Below are 18,766 nucleotides of genomic sequence, written 5' to 3'. Positions count from 1 at the left end.
TTAATCCTGCGTGCACTGACAGAAGATTAGGTTTTGTCACATTGTTGTTACGAAATCACTACACACGGCACAGTTTGTTGGTTAAAGAGCTGGTGGTATTGACTGTCGAGCGGTCATACCAAACCAACCTCCCGACATGAAAAATTGGATGCTCATATGGCCAGGAGGCCTATGCACATCGAATCTGTCAGACGTTTCGTGCTGACCTCTTTATGTATAGGGCTTTGGTGGGCGGATAATGCTTCCTCCACTGTACAGAGCCCCCTGGTATCTTGGTCAGGATGTCATGCACAACCTAAAATGCTCACTGGTTGTGAGGTCGAGACTATAGGCTGAATGGTAGGGCACCAGTGTGTGAAGGTGCATTGTCATGTTGGAAAACTCTCCCAGTCTTTGGGATTCCCTGAATACTTGCATCTTTTTTAATCTACTCTTAACTATTGTCAAATGCAGGTATCTAGGACATAAATGTGCATTTTTTTCACACCCATCTATTGCTGACGGGGATGGATTTTTTTCATCTTTCGATTATTACAGCTGTCCATTTTGGAGACCTTTCTTTCTATATGTGCCATATTGTATACCGATTTCCTGCAGAAATTGTGAATTACCTCAAGAGATAATGTCTATTCACAAGTAATCACCAACATTACAATGGTTTTGAAGTATACTCCATACTACAAATATGAAATGTACTTATAACAGATTACTCCTCAGGATGAAAGCTACGGCCACCTTCATAAGACAACGCGCAGTTTTTATTAGGAGACATATTACAATTAGTGTGTCTCATTTCTATATTTAAAACAGTTTACAAAACCACTCCACTGAAATATAACAGAATGCAAACCTGTCGCTCTGCATTTGCAACAGAATATTCTACCACATAAACGAACTAAAAAAAAAGGAGTCTCTGAACAAATGTAAACATAGAACTGCTTTCAAATGTACTGCAGCATCACTTCTTTTACCTCCAAAGCTAATCAACTATTTAATTTACTTGAATGTGCACTAAGTCATTTTTAACATTCTGGGAAAATACTGAACACATTCCCATCATCAATACAAGCATGGCATCTCTCTCTCTCTCTCTCTCTCTCTCTCTCTCTCTCTCACACACACACACACACACACACACACACACACACACACACGAAACTCTGTTTCTAATTTTAGAGCAAATAACAATGAAGCAAATCTAAGGAACATAACTAACAACCTCAAATCACTAAAATCAGCTAAACATGATTTATTTAACAAAACTGTTGTTTTTTTAAACTAATAATATATTTATCCACTGAAAAAAATATTTGAGAAAAATATAACCACTGCATTAAAAAAACAGTTTCTTTCAAAATTTAGATTGGTATACAACAACAAAACCCTTCATTGCATCAATCATACAATTTAACAATGTCACACACAAAAATAAAGATTGTTCAAATTTTTTTTTTCTTTTTTTCAATTTACACTTTGCACTACTTCCTTTGAAAATGGCTTGCTTAATCCCAAGTTAAAAGGAACTTCATATTTTCAACAAGGACACAGCCAACAACTTTGTAACTACAATCTGTATTAAAATATAAGATCTTGTATGTGGACACTCTAGTTAATACAAACACTTTTAGTGTGCCAGCCAATCACAGTATTTAGTACTTGTAAACAAACTTAATGAACACACAGAATAGCTCAAAATCTGCAATGGGCTACAACCACAACTGAACATATATGCAGAGGTCAATGTTACCATTAAATGCAAAAATGGACACATTACCCTGAAACATCAAGAAACTGTTCTCAACTCGCTGCTGATCGGTTTACACTGCCACTGACCAAAGACACAGGTTCCCAATCTTCAAATGCTGGTGCATTCTCATAGGTACAAAGTCCAGTTGCAATTCACACATACTGAAAGGGTAACATTATCAGTCTGTAAAAGTGGTAATTTCTTTTATTGTACACTTGACACAACTAGTCCCTACATATCTTTAAACAATGGAGTGTCGTGATATCTCACGAGAGGGGAAAAGAGGACAGGGAGGCAAAAATCACTGCAGAGACCAAATGGCTTTGATCATTACGTAATCTCAGGAAAACTGATCAAATACAGTTCAAAATTTGTATACACAACATTACAGTCAGATTGTTTACAAATAACTTTCACTCGTCATTTGCTTCATAAACATATGGCCGTGTGCGACTTACAGCACTGCTCCCTGACATGGAGAAAAAAAGTCAACAGTTCACAGTTTTCAGTGGCAAACACTGAATTACCCTGGTGTGATTCGTTGTCACAAACTGCCAGTAATGTGTAAGGACTGTAAGGGCTGTGAGACTAATACATATTTGTCAGAAAAGAATTGTCTGTCAGTGCTACCTTTTGTATCCTGGATTCTGCATATGGCTTCTTCTGTGTCCAAATATTTCAATAGAAGGAAGTTTATGATTTGACATCCTGGACAGAATGCAAGCTCAGGGTGACGAATGATGGGGAAGCAACTGAATTAAGCAATTGAAAAAATCATGGGAAACACTTTAAATACAGATGGCCAGATGAGGATCTGAACTACTCTCATTCCAAATGTGAATATGGTTTCCTACAACTTCACTAACTCATTCAGTACAGATATGAAACTTCCCGGCAGATTAAAACTGCGTCCCGGACTGAGACGAACTCGGGACCTTTGCCTTTCGCAGGTATGTGCTCTACCAAATGAGCTCCTGCAAGCAGAAGAGCTTCTGTGAAGTTTGGAAGGTAGGAGAAGAGATATTGGCAGAATTAAAGCAGTGAGGATGGGTCGTAAGTCGTGCTTGGGCAGCTCAGTCGGTAGAGCACTTGCGTGCGAAAGGCAAAGGTCCCGAGTTCGAGTCTCGGTCCGGCACACGGTTTTAATCTGCCAGGAAGTTTGGTATCAGCACACACTCTACTGCAGAGCGAAAGTTTCATTCATTAAGTTCATACTGCAAAAAAAGGAGGAAGTTAGATTTTCACATCTCATTTACTATGTGGTCATTAGCTCACAGGACAAGGCTGGGAGAAGAAAATGGCAATGTCCTTGGAGGGGAGAAATGGGGTGGGAGGGAGGGATGGGGTGGGAGGGAGGGAGGGGAGAGGAACAAGTGTGGGAGAGGGACACGAGAGGGAGTGAGTCTAAGTCAGCACAAGACTGGGAGTAATTTTAGTGTCTACTTGTTTACCTTTTGTTAACACTGCTAACTGTAGCAGACTGTACAAGTACTATATCTCACCTGATATATTGCGAGAAACGGAGAGTACAAAGATTGAGGACCTGTGTATGCCTCAAGACTTGATACTAATGATCGCAGAATGAGCAAAGTAACCGCATAAAAATTACTTCCTCTGGAGCAGTGCTGCACCATAAACTACGAGACACCACTGTATCGGTAGACACTGTGCCAGCTCTCTGGTGATGCTAGTTGCTACAACACTGCTACCCTCCCTCTCCCCTTCCAGTACTTTTTTCCCCAGTGGCAGAGACTGATGTCAACAAGAGATTCCGGCCACAGCAAGGTGTGGAACATGACGAGAGCACTCCACACCACGGCTGCTACTCCACGCGAGACCGCCAGACGAGCCGGAGGGAAGCGGACACCCTACGGACACCACAGCAAGGAAGTGTTACGGGCACGGTGCTCCTCTCCTCCCAGGCCGCCCCTGGACGGGACAGGCACGTGACACGGTTCGAGCTGGCAGCGGTATTGGAGACCTCAGACTCTGGCGCCACCACCCTGGAGAGCCAACTGCGAGTTGAGCTGCTGCAAGACACCCAGCACCACATCGTGCAGCGTCTGCAACACCAATAAAGCATCGTCTGCAATGAGTGACAAGGTTACAGAATCATCACCACTTATCTACATGTGCACTTGCGAAGGATGTAATGCAACTGCACGGTCATTCCATGGTAACTCACATTAGTTTTGGACAATTAACAGAAGGAAATGTTTCTATTAAATATTTTTATACCTCAAACATAGTTTATACAGAATGCTCTATAAACGTTTATCACAATAATTGTTACATTATTACATTCATAAAACCAAATCTTATAATTATTGTTGGTAACTCACGTTACATTTCCAAGAAATGCCTTTTGCATATGATAAAGAAAATACAAAAGTCTGCTCTGTTTTATGTGAATGTTTCTTGTAAGTTTTACACACAATACCAGAAGATCTGATAAGTATTTTAACAAAGTTCCAAACATTTAATCTCCAATAAAATAAAGATTAAAACATAATGAACATGTAACTCGCGTCACAGCATACGGTAACTCACGTTACATTGTCACAGATCACAGTCAAACTTGAAATAACCACGGGAATTTACAACACTTGGAGGGTTCACTTTTCTGACAACCTTGTCTTTAGTGTAGTATATCTCATCTTTAATTTCAGGCCACTTCCAAAATTTAGCCATCTTTCATCATAACATCAACTTTAAGCTCACCATTTTCAATTTTAGTAACATTACCAGAAAAATATGAATTGTCATATTTTACCACCACCCAGTCATCTACTTGTACATCTAGTGTTTTTTTTTTATTTTTTGTATTTTCCTCTGCAGCTGATGAAGTGGTGTGTCCCACAACTTCATTATTATAGAGTTCCAAGTGATTAATTTTAGGAATGTTCAAGAAAGGCTTGCAGTTCTTGATTAGGGCTGAGAGATGAATTTTTTTGCTTCTTTGTCTAAAGTCTTCTTCACCCATAAGAACTGCTGTCACATTAGAAGAAGAATCCAACAAAGCTTTTACAAAGTCTGTTGCACTGTTTACAACAAATTTCCGGCTTTTCACAGAAGACCAAACTTGACGTTTGGCAGCCCCACCAATTCCATCCACTGGCCCCTTCCCATGAGAAGTTGCAAAGTACTTCCATGGAATTCTTTTGGCATGACTCTTACTTAGAACTTTTATAGCCTCTGCAATATATATGTTTTTAAACTGGGAAGCAGGACCATCTGACCAGATTGTAACTTCGCTAATATTTTTTGGTAGTTCTTCAAGAAGTACATCAACATAGGGAACAACAGTGTTTTTTGTGTGTTCCAGATTATCAGATACCAACACGTAGGGGTGAGAAGTACCTGAATGCCAAATCATGGCAGTAAAAATACTAATTTGATTGTGCTGCCAATGTGCACTTTGAATTTCATCTTGATTTACACATGTAAAATTTTTCAGAAAAATCGATTTGCATCATAGCAGTTAGCATCACGGAAGATAGTGATTCCTTATCACTCTGATAGTTCTTTGACTGTTCTCTCTTAAAGTAGCAGTGGTCCAAAAATTTAGGTCCTATGGTAAGAATATGATCAATAAGATTCTGTAGTGTACCTTCTTCCTCTGCTTTCAAAATTCTGCCATCACTCTCTTACCACACATACCATTTCACGCCGTACTCTTGTACACCAGTACATAAATCTAGAAGTTTAGCTGCCAATAAATCTTTACATTTTATGCACTTTCCCAACCAACAATCAGCTGTAGGCACTTCACATAGAAAAAATTCTGGCCAATTACTGGTGTACTTAGGTATTTGAGGTACTATGCTATGAAGAGAGTTAATAGCACAGATGAAATTCTCGTGATATCTGCAGAGACCCACGTGTGGAAGTTTATCTGCAAGCATTACATGTTTGGGTCTTAATTTTGTGAATTTACTTTTACCAATCACTTTGCCATTTTCTTCACAAAACATTGCATGGGCTTCTTTCAAAGAAAACATCAAGTGTGGCACTTGCAACTTACTCTTACCTTTCTCATCTTTTACAGTCACAATGTCTTTGCATCCAGGGGCCTGTCTGCTAATGTCATCCCTTTCATAGAATTTGCTCACTGCACTTATTACTTCATCACTTATTTTTTGTTTAGAGACTCTTTCTACTTCTAAAGGTTCAACATATGTATGATACAATCTCCTAATAACACATTTTTGTTTTCTAGGTGATGCTGGAAGTACGCATTTCACTTTTGATATGGCTTTTCCCAATGAAGACGTATTTTTATATGGTGGAGAGGCAGAACTACTTGGTGTAGCCGAAGATGCTTCCTTCAGCTGCTTCCTGTACTTGGCAACCCTTTCTCTAACATTCCATTTCCCGTTTGCAGCAATCTTTTCTTGTTCTCTTTTACTCAAACATTTTTCCTGTTCCTGCTTCTTTTTCCTGAATTTTTTCATAGTTTCCTTGTGTTTGATTTTATACTCTTCATATCTGCCTTCATCTTTCAATTTCTGCCTTCTTCGTCTCATCTTTTCAGCCGCACTTAAAGGCATTCTGCAAAAACTGCAAATTGTTATAAAGTAGAAATAGCTATTCCCTATGGGATTTTATGTGGCATATGGAGATAAATATACATTAAACTTGTTGAAATATACTGTTAGTTGTGTTGTATGTAATTCAGAACCAATGTGACTGCTCAAAATTATAACTAATCCTACAAAAATTATAGTAACTCACGTTACACAAATAAAGGTAACTCACATTACACGAATTAAATATCCTATACCAGGAGAAGGCTTCCAGGAGGAAATTTATTTGAGATACCAAATTATCAGGTACACGTATGTGAAGGACAGCATGGAATATAAGTTTCTGTACTTTAACGTATTTTGTGAAAATCTTAAAAAATTGGCATTTGGTAACTCATGTTACACATTCTGGGTTAGCTTATATAAATGTTTTTGCATTTATCATGCTTAAATTGTTTGCTTCTAAAAATATACCAAAAAGAAGAAGTTATGCACTTTAAAGTGATGTATAAACCATAAAGAATTATTATAAACTTCATGATTTTTTTTCTTACCTTGAAATTGATCAAATCTTCTGCACGAACAAATTCAACAATATAATCTTCAAAACAATGGCTCTCACATGTAAACAATAGGTTTTGGAGGGAAAAATCAATCTTGCCAACAAAATTCAATTCCCAACCTACGTAAGTAACAGGGGAAAATATTCCCACAGAAAAATTATTTTTTTAATAATGATTCCTCATTTACATGGAATGACCCTGCAGTATGGCAGTTTCTTTCAAGGGGTATCAGTCTCTTCATTGTATGTCACCACACAGAATCATCACCACTTATCTACATGTGCACTTGTGAAGGATGTAATGCAACTGCAGTATGGCAGTTTCTTTCAAGGGGTATCAGTCTCTTCATTGTATGTCACTGTGCAATATCAACAAGTCCAATTTGTCAGTTTTGTTTGTAACATTAAGACGACTCATCACATATTTACTCTTGGAGCAGATTAAGCTTAAACAATGATTGTATATATTGTCCTGTCATATCTAAAAACAGTTATTAGTAATGTTTTCAAATTACCTTTTCAACTGTCTATACACAACATGAATACTTCAGACCAATTAATTTATTTCACGAAATTATTTCATAATCTCAAATTATTATAACAAGTACACAAAAAACTTAAAAACAAGAAGTGTTATTTTACTTCAAATCATTTGCATCACACATCTCTTGCATGTAACATTATGTCTTTGATTCAATTTGTGTCCTGAATTTTGGGCAGGAGAGGTAGTTGCAGAACAGCTGTATGATGGGAAGCACTTCAGGGAGTTAGAGTGCATGAGATTGTGGCTGAACAAGCAGAATGCATAGATGTGCTTTTAATGTTATGTAGGCAAGAAAAATGTGAATTAATGGAAGAATTACAGTATTTGGCTGTTGATATTTATTTAAAATTCCACACTTCTACAGGTTGTGTGCAAATTAATAACAATCCAGCCCACTAAAGGAATGACTACAATCAATAATCATTAAAGGCATTGATCCGAAACAGCAAGTGCAAAATATATTCCACTTCCTGCTTTTGAATAATTTTGAATATATTGAAACAAAGGTGTTAGTTTGGAGTAAACTGCTATTACACCTAAATGTTGTATAAATATTAGGGAACAATGAGAGCAAGAGTGTTACACGGTATAAATACGCATGGCACACAATAGGAATGACAAGAGGACATACACGAACCAAGTGGGTTACTGAAATACAAAAGTATGATTTCCAATTGGGGATCAACATGGAAGGAAAGGAAAATTGGACGAGCAAGTACACACTGGCCAATATGCCACAGATTGACGACTGAGAAGGATACAGGAAAAGGATAGTGTGTCACCAGTGGAGTAGAGAAGAGAAGAGGATACTAACGATCGGAAGAAGAACAGAACAGGAAAAGAGAAATACACTCCTGGAAATGGAAAAAAGAACACATTGACACCGGTGTGTCAGAACCACCATACTTGCTCCGGACACTGCGAGAGGGCTGTACAAGCAATGATCACACGCACGGCACAGCGGACACACCAGGAACCGCGGTGTTGGCCGTCGAATGGCGCTAGCTGCGCAGCATTTGTGCACCGCCGCCGTCAGTGTCAGCCAGTTTGCCGTGGCATACGGAGCTCCATCGCAGTCTTTAACACTGGTAGCATGCCGCGACAGCGTGGACGTGAACCGTATGTGCAGTTGACGGACTTTGAGCGAGGGCGTATAGTGGGCATGCGGGAGGCCGGGTGGACGTACCGCCGAATTGCTCAACACGTGGGGCGTGAGGTCTCCACAATACATCGATGTTGTCGCCAGTGGTCGGCGGAAGGTGCACGTGCCCGTCGACCTGGGATCGGACCGCAGCGACGCACGGATGCACGCCAAGACCGTAGGATCCTACGCAGTGCCATAGGGGACAGCACCGCCACTTCCCAGCAAATTAGGGACACTGTTGCTCCTGGGGTATCGGCGAGGACCATTCGCAACCGTCTCCATGAAGCTGGGCTACGGTCCCGCACACCGTTAGGCCGTCTTCCGCTCACGCCCCAACACCGTGCAGCCCGCCTCCAGTGGTGTCGCGACAGGCGTGAATGGAGGGACGAATGGAGACGTGTCGTCTTCAGCGATGAGAGTCGCTTCTGCCTTGGTGCCAATGATGGTCGTATGCGTGTTTGGCGCCGTGCAGGTGAGCGCCACAATCAGGACTGCATACGACCGAGGCACACAGGGCCAACACCCGGCATCATGGTGTGGGGAGCGATCTCCTACACTGGCCGTACACCACTGGTGATCGTCGAGGGGACACTGAATAGTGCACGGTACATCCAAACCGTCATCGAACCCATCGTTCTACCATTCCTAGACCGGCAAGGGAACTTGCTGTTCCAACAGGACAGTGCATGTCCGCATGTATCCCGTGCCACCCAACGTGCTCTAGAAGGTGTAAGTCAACTACCCTGGCCAGCAAGATCTCCGGATCTGTCCCCCATTGAGCATGTTTGGGACTGGATGAAGCGTCGTCTCACGCGGTCTGCACGTCCAGCACGAACGCTGGTCCAACTGAGGCGCCAGGTGGAAATGGCATGGCAAGCCGTTCCACAGGACTACATCCAGCATCTCTACGATCATCTCCATGGGAGAATAGCAGCCTGCATTGCTGCGAAAGGTGGATATACACTGTACTAGTGCCGACATTGTGCATGCTCTGTTGCCTGTGTCTATGTGCCTGTGGTTCTGTCAGTGTGATCATGTGATGTATCTGACCCCAGGAATGTGTCAATAAGGTTTCCCCTTCCTGGGACAATGAATTCACGGTGTTCTTATTTCAATTTCCAGGAGTGTATTACCAGCACATAATAGCAAGTCATGACACGCTAACACTACTATAATCCGATCCACGAATGATGGCAGTTGGTGTATGTCGAGGCATGGACAGGAATGGCATTGCTGACAATTCAAGCCCCCAGTTGCAGTATGCACATGCTTTCCTCTTGAAATCCCGCAAATTATGTCTCTCACTTGCTTATGCAGAATTTATCATACCACCACCATCAGCAATCACAACTCCCAAAAAATGAAATAAATTTACTAAACAACTCGCTACAATCAATCACGTTTAATGCTCACATTAGCTGTGGCATTCAGAGCAGAGCATTCAGAACACTACTCAATGCTCATTGGCTGCCGGAGTATGTGTGACACAGGAGCGCAGAACAATCCTAAACTCGACCGCCATCATTCGTGGCTCAAACTATAACATGCAAATCCTACAGTGCACACTCTGAACGTCATTCCTCCAAAATTGGGTACCAATAAGGTAAATAGTTTTCTGACTACACTGGTCCAATTAGTGAAAGTTTAATTACAATCACTCTGTATTTTGGGGCAGTTCCGCTTCAGAGCCTTTAATTATGAGCTGCATACAAACCTTTTTTAGCAAACACTGCTATTTAATGGCTTATATCTTAAACACAGCTATCAACTATAAGTATGGTACATAAAGTTTATCCACATTTAAAAACTACCAGTTTCCAGAAACCTTAAAAGTTCTTAAAAGTCTGCATGCTAAGACATTGTGTTGTGCTCATTGATAACAAAGATAAACAAATATTTTACTGTTTAGAATCCAGTAAGCATATGGGAGAGATTTGTAATTTGATAAATCATACAGGAAGCAGTTATAATGTATTTTTTTTTTTTTTTTAAGTAAAACAGAAACAGATGGAATCGTCCCTCAGGAGCATCAAGTATACCACATTTTCACTAAATTATTTGTTAATCAACTTCAAGAACGTTTCTTGTATGACTCCTCAAATTTCAAATATTTCCAATGTTCACTGAATTTTAAACAATAAAATTATTTATCTCAGAGCAACAAAGAATTAACAATTTAAGATACCTGTGTGGTGCAAAAATTGGCAACTGAACATAAATAATGGAAAGTACAAGGTCATCCACACAACTGCTAAAAGAAATCTGTTAAACATTGGTTACACAATAAATCAATCGGATCTAAAGCCCGTAAATTCAACTAAACACCTAGGAATGACACTTACGAACAACTTAAATTGGAAAGAACACAAAGAAAATGTTATGGGGAAGATGAACTAAGGAATATGTTTTATTGGAAGAACACTTAAGGGATGAAACAGATCCACTAAAGATACTGACTACACTATTCTTTTATATCTACATTTCTTTTGCAGTACCACTGCATGGTGTGGGATTCATAGAACATTGGATTAACAAAGCACATCAAGAAAGTTCAAAGAGGAGCACCACATTTTCTATTCCAGAATGAGATTTTCACTATGCAGCGGAGTGTGTGCTGATATGAAACTTCCTGGCAGATTAAAACTGTGTGCTGGACCGAGACTTGAACTCGGGACCTTTGCCTTTTGTGGGCAACTGAGCACACAGTTTTAATGTGCCAGGAAGTTTCATATCAGCGCACACTCCACTGCAGAGTGAAAATCTCATTCTGTAAACATCCCTCAGGCTGTGGCTAGGCCAAGTCTCTGCAATATCCTTTCTTTCAGGAGTGCTAGTTCTGTAGGGTTCGCAGGAGAGCTTCTGTAAAGTTTGGAAGGTAAGAGACGAGATACTAGCAGAAGTGAGGACGGGTCATGAGTCATGCTTGGGTAGCTCAGATGGTAGAGCACTTGCCCGCAAAAGGCAAAGGTCCTTAGTTCGAGTCTCAGTCTGGCACACATTTTTAATCTGCCAGGAAGTTAAATTTTCTACTGTCGAGAAATAGGAGAGAGAGAGAGAGAGAGAGAGAGAGAGAGAGAGAGAGAGAGAGAGAGAGAGTCACAGACATGGCCATAGGGAGAAACAATCAACACATTCAAATAACAGAACCACTTCAATGCACCTGAACCGACTGCTAATTAATGAGGAACTGCTACACTATGTGATCAAAAGTATCTGGACACCTGGCTGAAAATGACTTACAAGTTCACGGTGCCCTCCGTCGGTAATGCTGTAATTCAGTATTGTGTTGGCCCACCCTTAGCCTTGATGACAGCTCCCACTCTCGCAGGCATACATTCAATCAGGTGCTGGAAGGTTTCTTGCGGAATGGCAGTCCATTCTTCAAGGAGTGCTGCACTGAGGAGAGGTGAGCCTGGCATGAAGTCGGCATTCCAAAAACTCCCAAACGTGTTCTGTAGGATTCAGGTCAGGACTCTGTGCAGGCCAGTCCATTACAGGGATGTTATTATCATGAAACCACTATGCCACAGGCCTTGCATTATGAACAGGTGCTCAATCATATTGAAAGATGCAATTGCCATCCCCGAATTGCTCTTCAACAGTGGGAAGAAGCTGCTTAAAATATCAATGTAGGCCTGTGCTGTGATAGTACCATGCAAAACAACATGGGGTGGAAGCCACCTCCATGAAAAATGTGACCACACCGTAACACCACCATCTTCGAAATTTACTGTTGGCACTACACATGATGGCAGATGACGTTCACCGGGCATTCGCCATACCGACACCCTGCGATCGGATCGCCACATCGTGTACCGTGATTTGTCACTCCACACAACATTTTTCCACCATTCAATCATCCGATGTTTACGCTCCTTACACCAAGTGAGGTGCTGTTTGACATTTACCAGCTTGATGATGGCTTATGAGCAGTCGGTTGACCATGAAATCCAAGTTTTCTCACCTCCTGCGTAACTGTCATAGTACTTGCAGGGGATCTTGATGCAGTTTGGAATTACTGAGTGATGGTCTGGATAGATGTCTGCCTATTACACATTACGATCCTCTTCAACTGTCAGCGGTCTCTGTCACTCAACAGACAAGGTTGGCCTGTACGCTTTTGTGCTGTACATGTTCCTTCGCGTTTCCACTTGACTGTCACATCAAATACAGTGGACCTAGGGATGTTTAGGAATGTGGAAATCCTGCTTAGATGTATGACACAAGTGACACCCAATCACCTGAGAACGTTCTAAGTCCACGAGTTCCTCGGAACGCCCCATTCTGCTCTCTCACAACGTCTAATGACTACCGATATCACTGATAATATGGAGTATCTGGCAGTAGGTGGCAGCACAATGCACCTAATATGAAAAAGTAGGTTTTTGGGGGCTCCGGATATTTTGATCACGTTGTGTATACCTACAGCTGTTGACAGCAACTTATTCCAATGCAAAATAAATTAAATAAATTAGCACAGGAAGACGTTGTAGAGAAAGGATCATCAGACTACCATGTCTGCTCTGCTGTGTACATACGTCCAATGGAAAGAGCGGCACTTCTGGGTATCAACACATAAGGAATTCCTCGATACTATGTCCTCTCATCTTTTCCAGCACCCTCAGGATAACAAAAGATTTTGCTAAACTTTGAAAAGGACTGTCCACAAACTGTGCTTGTTCGTAATATAAAGCAGATGTTGCCAATGTGCCTCAGAGTCAAGATGGAGGCCACTGAACAGCTTCATCTTCATGCCACTAACTTACAGACTCATATACAGCACTTGTGATGTTGAAATGTCATTAATCATTTTGTCTGGAATATGAATCTCACTTGTGACAACAAAATAAAATGAAATTATCACACTGTGTGGACGGATTTTTCTATGGTTTCTACTTTTGATTTTCTAGCTGAGAAACCTGGCATTCCCCAGGTATTCCTTTTGCCAATTTTCTATTAGAAATGAAAATAAAAACAAAAAAAGCTGTTTTTGCAGTTAAGTATCATAAAGATTTCATTTCGATGTATTTGTGGAAACACCTTTTAAATATGGAACAGTCATACAAAGAAACACACATATTGTATAAATGTGGAAGTACGAGGTATGTTCAAAAAATTCCGGAACTTTGTCCACAAAATTTTTTTATGGTTACCATTTACATGTTGTGCATGGTTCCCTTCTTCGAAATACTCTCCTCCATGGCTGATACACCACTCCCAACATTGCTTCCCCTTCCGAAACTTCTTGCTAGATTACAAATTTCTTTTATCTCATCCGTCATTGCAAATCTTCGTCTCTTCAACGGGGTTTTCAACTTTGGGGGGTGGGGTGCAATGTTTGCAGGGACCAGGTCTGGATAGTGCGGAGGATGAAACACAGCGCACAGTGATTTCGTTTTTTGTGCAATAGTCATGCACCAACCAGGATGAATGTGCAGATGTGTTATCTTGATGCAGGAGCCACGAATTGTATCATCACATTTCAGACTGTTTTCTTGTGAGTACCACTGGTAACAGTTTGGCCCTGTGGCACAATTTCATGATGAACTAATCCTGCAGAGTCAAAGAAAACTATCAGCATGGCTTTGACAGTTGTCCTGACCTGATGAGCTTCTTTTGGTCTCGGAGAACCTTTCCCAACCCATTGTGAAGACTGAACCTTGGTCTCAACATTGTAACTGTAGATCCAAATCTCATCACCAGTTATGATTCTCTTAAGGAACATCTCGTTCTCATTTGTTTGATCCAAAAGCTCTTCACAAACCGTGAGGCAAAACTCTTTCTGGTCTTGATTCACGAGCCATGGGACGAAGTTGGCGGCAACTGGTGCATTCCACAATGCTGTGTCAGGAGTTCATGCCACTATCCAACTGAAATGTTACATTGTTCTGCAATTTCTCAATCAATCAGTCTTTGATTGGCGCACACAATTTCGTTGACATTCGTGACATGAGCATTGTTGGTAGACGTCTAAGATTGTCCTCAACAAGGATCATCTCTAACTTCTGCCTGGCCATTTTTAAACCATGTCAACCAATCGTAACACTAAGTACGGTTTAAGCACTCCTCACCGTAGGCTTCCTGCATCATTTTGTATGTCTATGTAAAGGCTTTCTTGAGTTTCACACAAAATTTAATGCAGATAAAATGCTCCTCAAACTTTGCCATCTCAAAATTCACAAACTGTGCAACATAACGTTCTTCTCAATCCAGCACTGGACAATAACTAACTGACATACAACAATGAAACTTCCGGCAGTTACGCATTAAACACAAGCACGTGCAGGGACGTCAACTGCATTTCGTTCCAACATAACATTGGCACAAAATTAAGACTGTTTCGGAATTTTTTGAACAGACCTTGTACAGTGTCCAAATTAAGAAACATGATCCCAAACAGTTTCTGCACCCTGGACACAGCTGCTGTGTGTGTCTACAATGCAATTTTATAAACGTCTATGTCTATGTCGAAGTAGAGAGGATATAAGATGTAGACTGGCAATGGCAAGGAAAGCGTTTCTGAAGAAGAGGAACTTATCACTGGCTGTTACTTCTGTAAGACAAGAGTAACAGGATACATGAAAATAAATATGAACAAAGTCCTGCATCCAAAATTATACTATAGCTCAAAAGTATCTGGACGTCTCCAAAAACATATGTCTTTCATATTAGGTGCATTGTGCTGACACCTACCGCCGGGTACTCCATATCAGCGACATCAGTAGTCGTGAGAGAGCAGAATAGGGTGCTTCTCGGAAATCATGGACTTCAAATGTGGTCAGGCGATTGGGTGTCATTTGTGTCATGCATCCGTATGTGAGATTTCCACACTCCTAAACATCCCTAAGTCCACTGCTTCCGATGTGATAGTCAAGTGGAAACGTGAAGGTACACATACAGCACAAAAGTGTACAGGCCGACCTCACCTGTTGACTGACAGAGACCGCCGACAGTTGAAGAGGGCCGTAATGTGAAATAAGCAGTCATCTATCCAGACCATCACACAGGAATTACAAACTGCATCATGATCCACTGCAAGTATTATGACAGTTAGGTGGGAGGTGAGAAAACACTGCAATCTTTGGTCGCGAACGAATAATGTCACGACCTGACCACAGCACGGTTATGTTCAATCAGTTCAGCTTGTTGGAAATCTACAAATGAATTCTTTACATCCTCTGAAGATGTCACCGGCATTAGAAAGCAAAATGCGGTGCAGAGAAATATGATGTTGCACCACAGCTTAGTCAGGGCAATAAAGTATTCCGGTGTTGATCGGCAGAACGACATCATAGAAAGCTGTGCGAGTATCAGCCTTAGGTTGACAATTGGGTAAATAGGCATCTCAGAATACAAGATGAGATTCAGAACGCTGACAAAGTGGAAGGCACCTTCTAACACCCTCAAAAGGCAAAGCTGTAAAATCTTACAGCTCCGGTAGGGTCTCCTGGAGAAGCTGACTAAACAAGAAAACCAAGTCAAATGAAGGAACTGTCACCAATGGTGAGGCCCTGCTGCTCCAGACTGCTAAGAATTCCAGTGTGGGAATGCTGTGAGATGAGAAGTACCAACCAGCCAGCTCACATATCTTCCCCCTTCCCCAAAATCAGTTCCTCATTCTCAGATGTTCATTGTATCGAACAGTTCTATGAGGACATGGTGAAAAATAATGCCTCCAAATTTTATGTGAAAATTCTTAAAGCTTTTCAAATAAAATTAACTTTATTAACATTATTCATCTTTATTCTTCTTGTCTACACATTTATTTCTCAACACAGTCACCCTGGAGACAAACATGTTTCTGCCACGGAGAGATCAGTTTGCTGATACCGTCACCGTAGAGTGTCTGACTTTGTTGACGGAGCCACGACCTCACCTTTGCTTGCACCGCTTCATCACTATCAAAGTGAAGTCCTCAAAGGTGTTCTTTACGATTTGGAAGCGGATGAAAATCGGATGGGGCCCAGTCAGAATGGTAAAGAGGATGATCAATGACAATGAACCCAAGATATCGGACTGTAACAGATGTCGCAATGCTCGTGTGTGGTCTGCTCCATGTATAGACATAAACTCTTTGAAACCGTGCTTTCACTTTTCTGAGAGTCTCTCAGTACCTTGTAGAGTTTACAGTGGTGCCTTTAGGCACGAATTCCAAGTATGGCACACCTCAAACATCCCAGAACACTGTGATCATGACTTTGCCGTCCGATGTCACGGTCTTGAATAGTGTCTGTGATCCTTTGCGGTGGAACTCCACTGCTGCTCTCTTGTTTTTTGGATCAACATAGTGAACCCAGCTTTCATCACCCATCATAATGCTGTTAAAGAATCCACCACCCTCACGCTCACATGAAAAAAAAAATTGTAGACAAATGTCCAATCTCCTCCGTCTCAGGTCAGGAATGATCATTCGAGGAACCACCCGTGCACTGTTTTCTGTACCGCAGTTCTACAATGATGGTCTGAACATGCTCTTGTGATATGCCACACTTCCCTTAGAACTGTGTCTGTGTTATCTGACAATTTTTTATGAAGAGTTCATCAACCGGATTCTGAGGAGTCTCGTTGGCTGCTGTATGCACAGTCATCCACTACAACCTCTGACACACACAATGTTATTGAAGTATTTTTGGCCATCTTCTTATGTGTTTGGAGCTGAATCAGAACACAAACATTGATCTGTCACCCTATGTATTGTGGATTAATTTATCTCTAATGTAACTCAGTCGCTGTTTGTTATCTTCATTATGTGAAGGTTCTGCAAGGAATAACTCCATAGAACCATGCGCAGCCCTGCAAAGACAAACTCTTCTGCTCTGCAGCTGTTATTGGTGGAAGGGAAAACAATATCTACTCTAATTACTAAATGACCTCAATGTTTCATCACTGACTATCTTTTATTTGCTTCAAAGGGTGCACAGACCACAATTACTTCATAATTAAATTAAATATAATGTCCGCCTTGAAGGCCCAACAAAAAGTAAATTATTTCTTTTTTGAGCTTCCTTTGTTTGTTGCTTTTTACATTCTTGGAGAGGAGTCAAGACACCACCAAGCTGTGATGTCAAAGCATAAAAGTCTCCACGCACAGCAGAAGACATTTACCCGCCGTCGCTCCTTGCTGATTACTTGAACCTCACATTTCTCTGTTCAACTCTGCACATACGTGAAACAAAACAATTGTGCACAGTACGTGTTTCACAACATATTTCCTACCTAATACTATATTTCCTACCTAATACTACTTTACTATTTTGTCACAAACACCATTCTTTGTCATAAATATGGAGTCTGAAGTGTCATTTGCCTAAATGGCGTGTAATATTACATTAGCACCACTGTTTCCTCCATTACAAGATCAAACAACCGAACTTCAATTGGATGCACATTTTCTGTGGTTAGAAACTCACTGACATCATTACATTACACACCACCATGTTACACACTACAATACAAAGCCTTCTAGGCCACAGGTTGCAACTTGCATCAGCAAAGTGGGAAAGTCGATTGAATAATATGCACGACATGTAATACCTCAGTCAATATTGAGAACAGAATAAAAAATTCAGAGCTTTACTTTTCAGCATGTTCTCGTAGGTGCATGCAGCATGCCGTGCAATGCCAGGGTGCGTACGCGAACAAGAAAAAAAAAATAATGTTTCAACAATTTTTCCCAAATTTCACAGTTAAAAATGCACTCTTTCCCAGGTGAAAATACAGTGTTTCCCTGGCGAATGTACATTTTATCATTGTTAAGTGAGTAGGTACTGGGAGATGAAGAAGCTTGCACAGGATAGAGTAGCATGAAGAGCTGCATCAAACCAGTCTCATGACTGAAGACCACAACAACAACAACAACAACAACAACAACAACAAGTGGCGATACACTTTCGCTCGGAGCTGTAAAACTTATAAATCCTATAAATGGCAAAGGCCATTCACCCTTTTACTAACAGAATGCCTATCTACTAATGAAGAATGAATAAAAATATTGTCTATGTCTGTGCTACTGTTCCCTTGCACCCTAGTTGGAAAAAACACAATCTGCATCAGATCATATGAATTTAGGAGATCTATCAACATCCTTTTTGTAGCACAATCATATAAGAAATTAATATTGAAGTAACCACATATAACTAATTTCTGGTACTTCCTATAAAGTGAATCAAGAACCCCCTCTAGCTTGAGCAGAAATGCTCTTAAGTCAGAGTTTGGGGATCTATAAACAACAACAATTAGTAGT

General features: G+C 40.9%; 1 protein-coding gene across 3 annotated transcripts in view; it reads right to left on the bottom strand.

The window, feature by feature from the left end:
• Nucleotides 1–1,076: 1,076 nt before the first annotated feature.
• The window catches only part of LOC126109588 (max-like protein X), a 54,918-nt gene continuing 37,228 nt past the window's right edge, over nucleotides 1,077–18,766 (bottom strand). For all 3 annotated transcript variants that reach the window (XM_049914621.1, XM_049914622.1, XM_049914623.1), the window contains exon 7: nucleotides 1,077–3,810. In XM_049914621.1, the coding sequence (XP_049770578.1) occupies nucleotides 3,730–3,810 (81 nt within the window). In that variant the 3' untranslated portion in view covers nucleotides 1,077–3,729. The remainder of the gene's footprint in view (nucleotides 3,811–18,766) is intronic.

This window comes from Schistocerca cancellata, chromosome 12 (genome assembly GCF_023864275.1).
Source record: "Schistocerca cancellata isolate TAMUIC-IGC-003103 chromosome 12, iqSchCanc2.1, whole genome shotgun sequence".
In the NCBI taxonomy this organism is placed as follows: Eukaryota; Metazoa; Arthropoda; class Insecta; order Orthoptera; family Acrididae; genus Schistocerca; species Schistocerca cancellata.
This window is presented reverse-complemented; position numbering and strand designations above follow the sequence as displayed.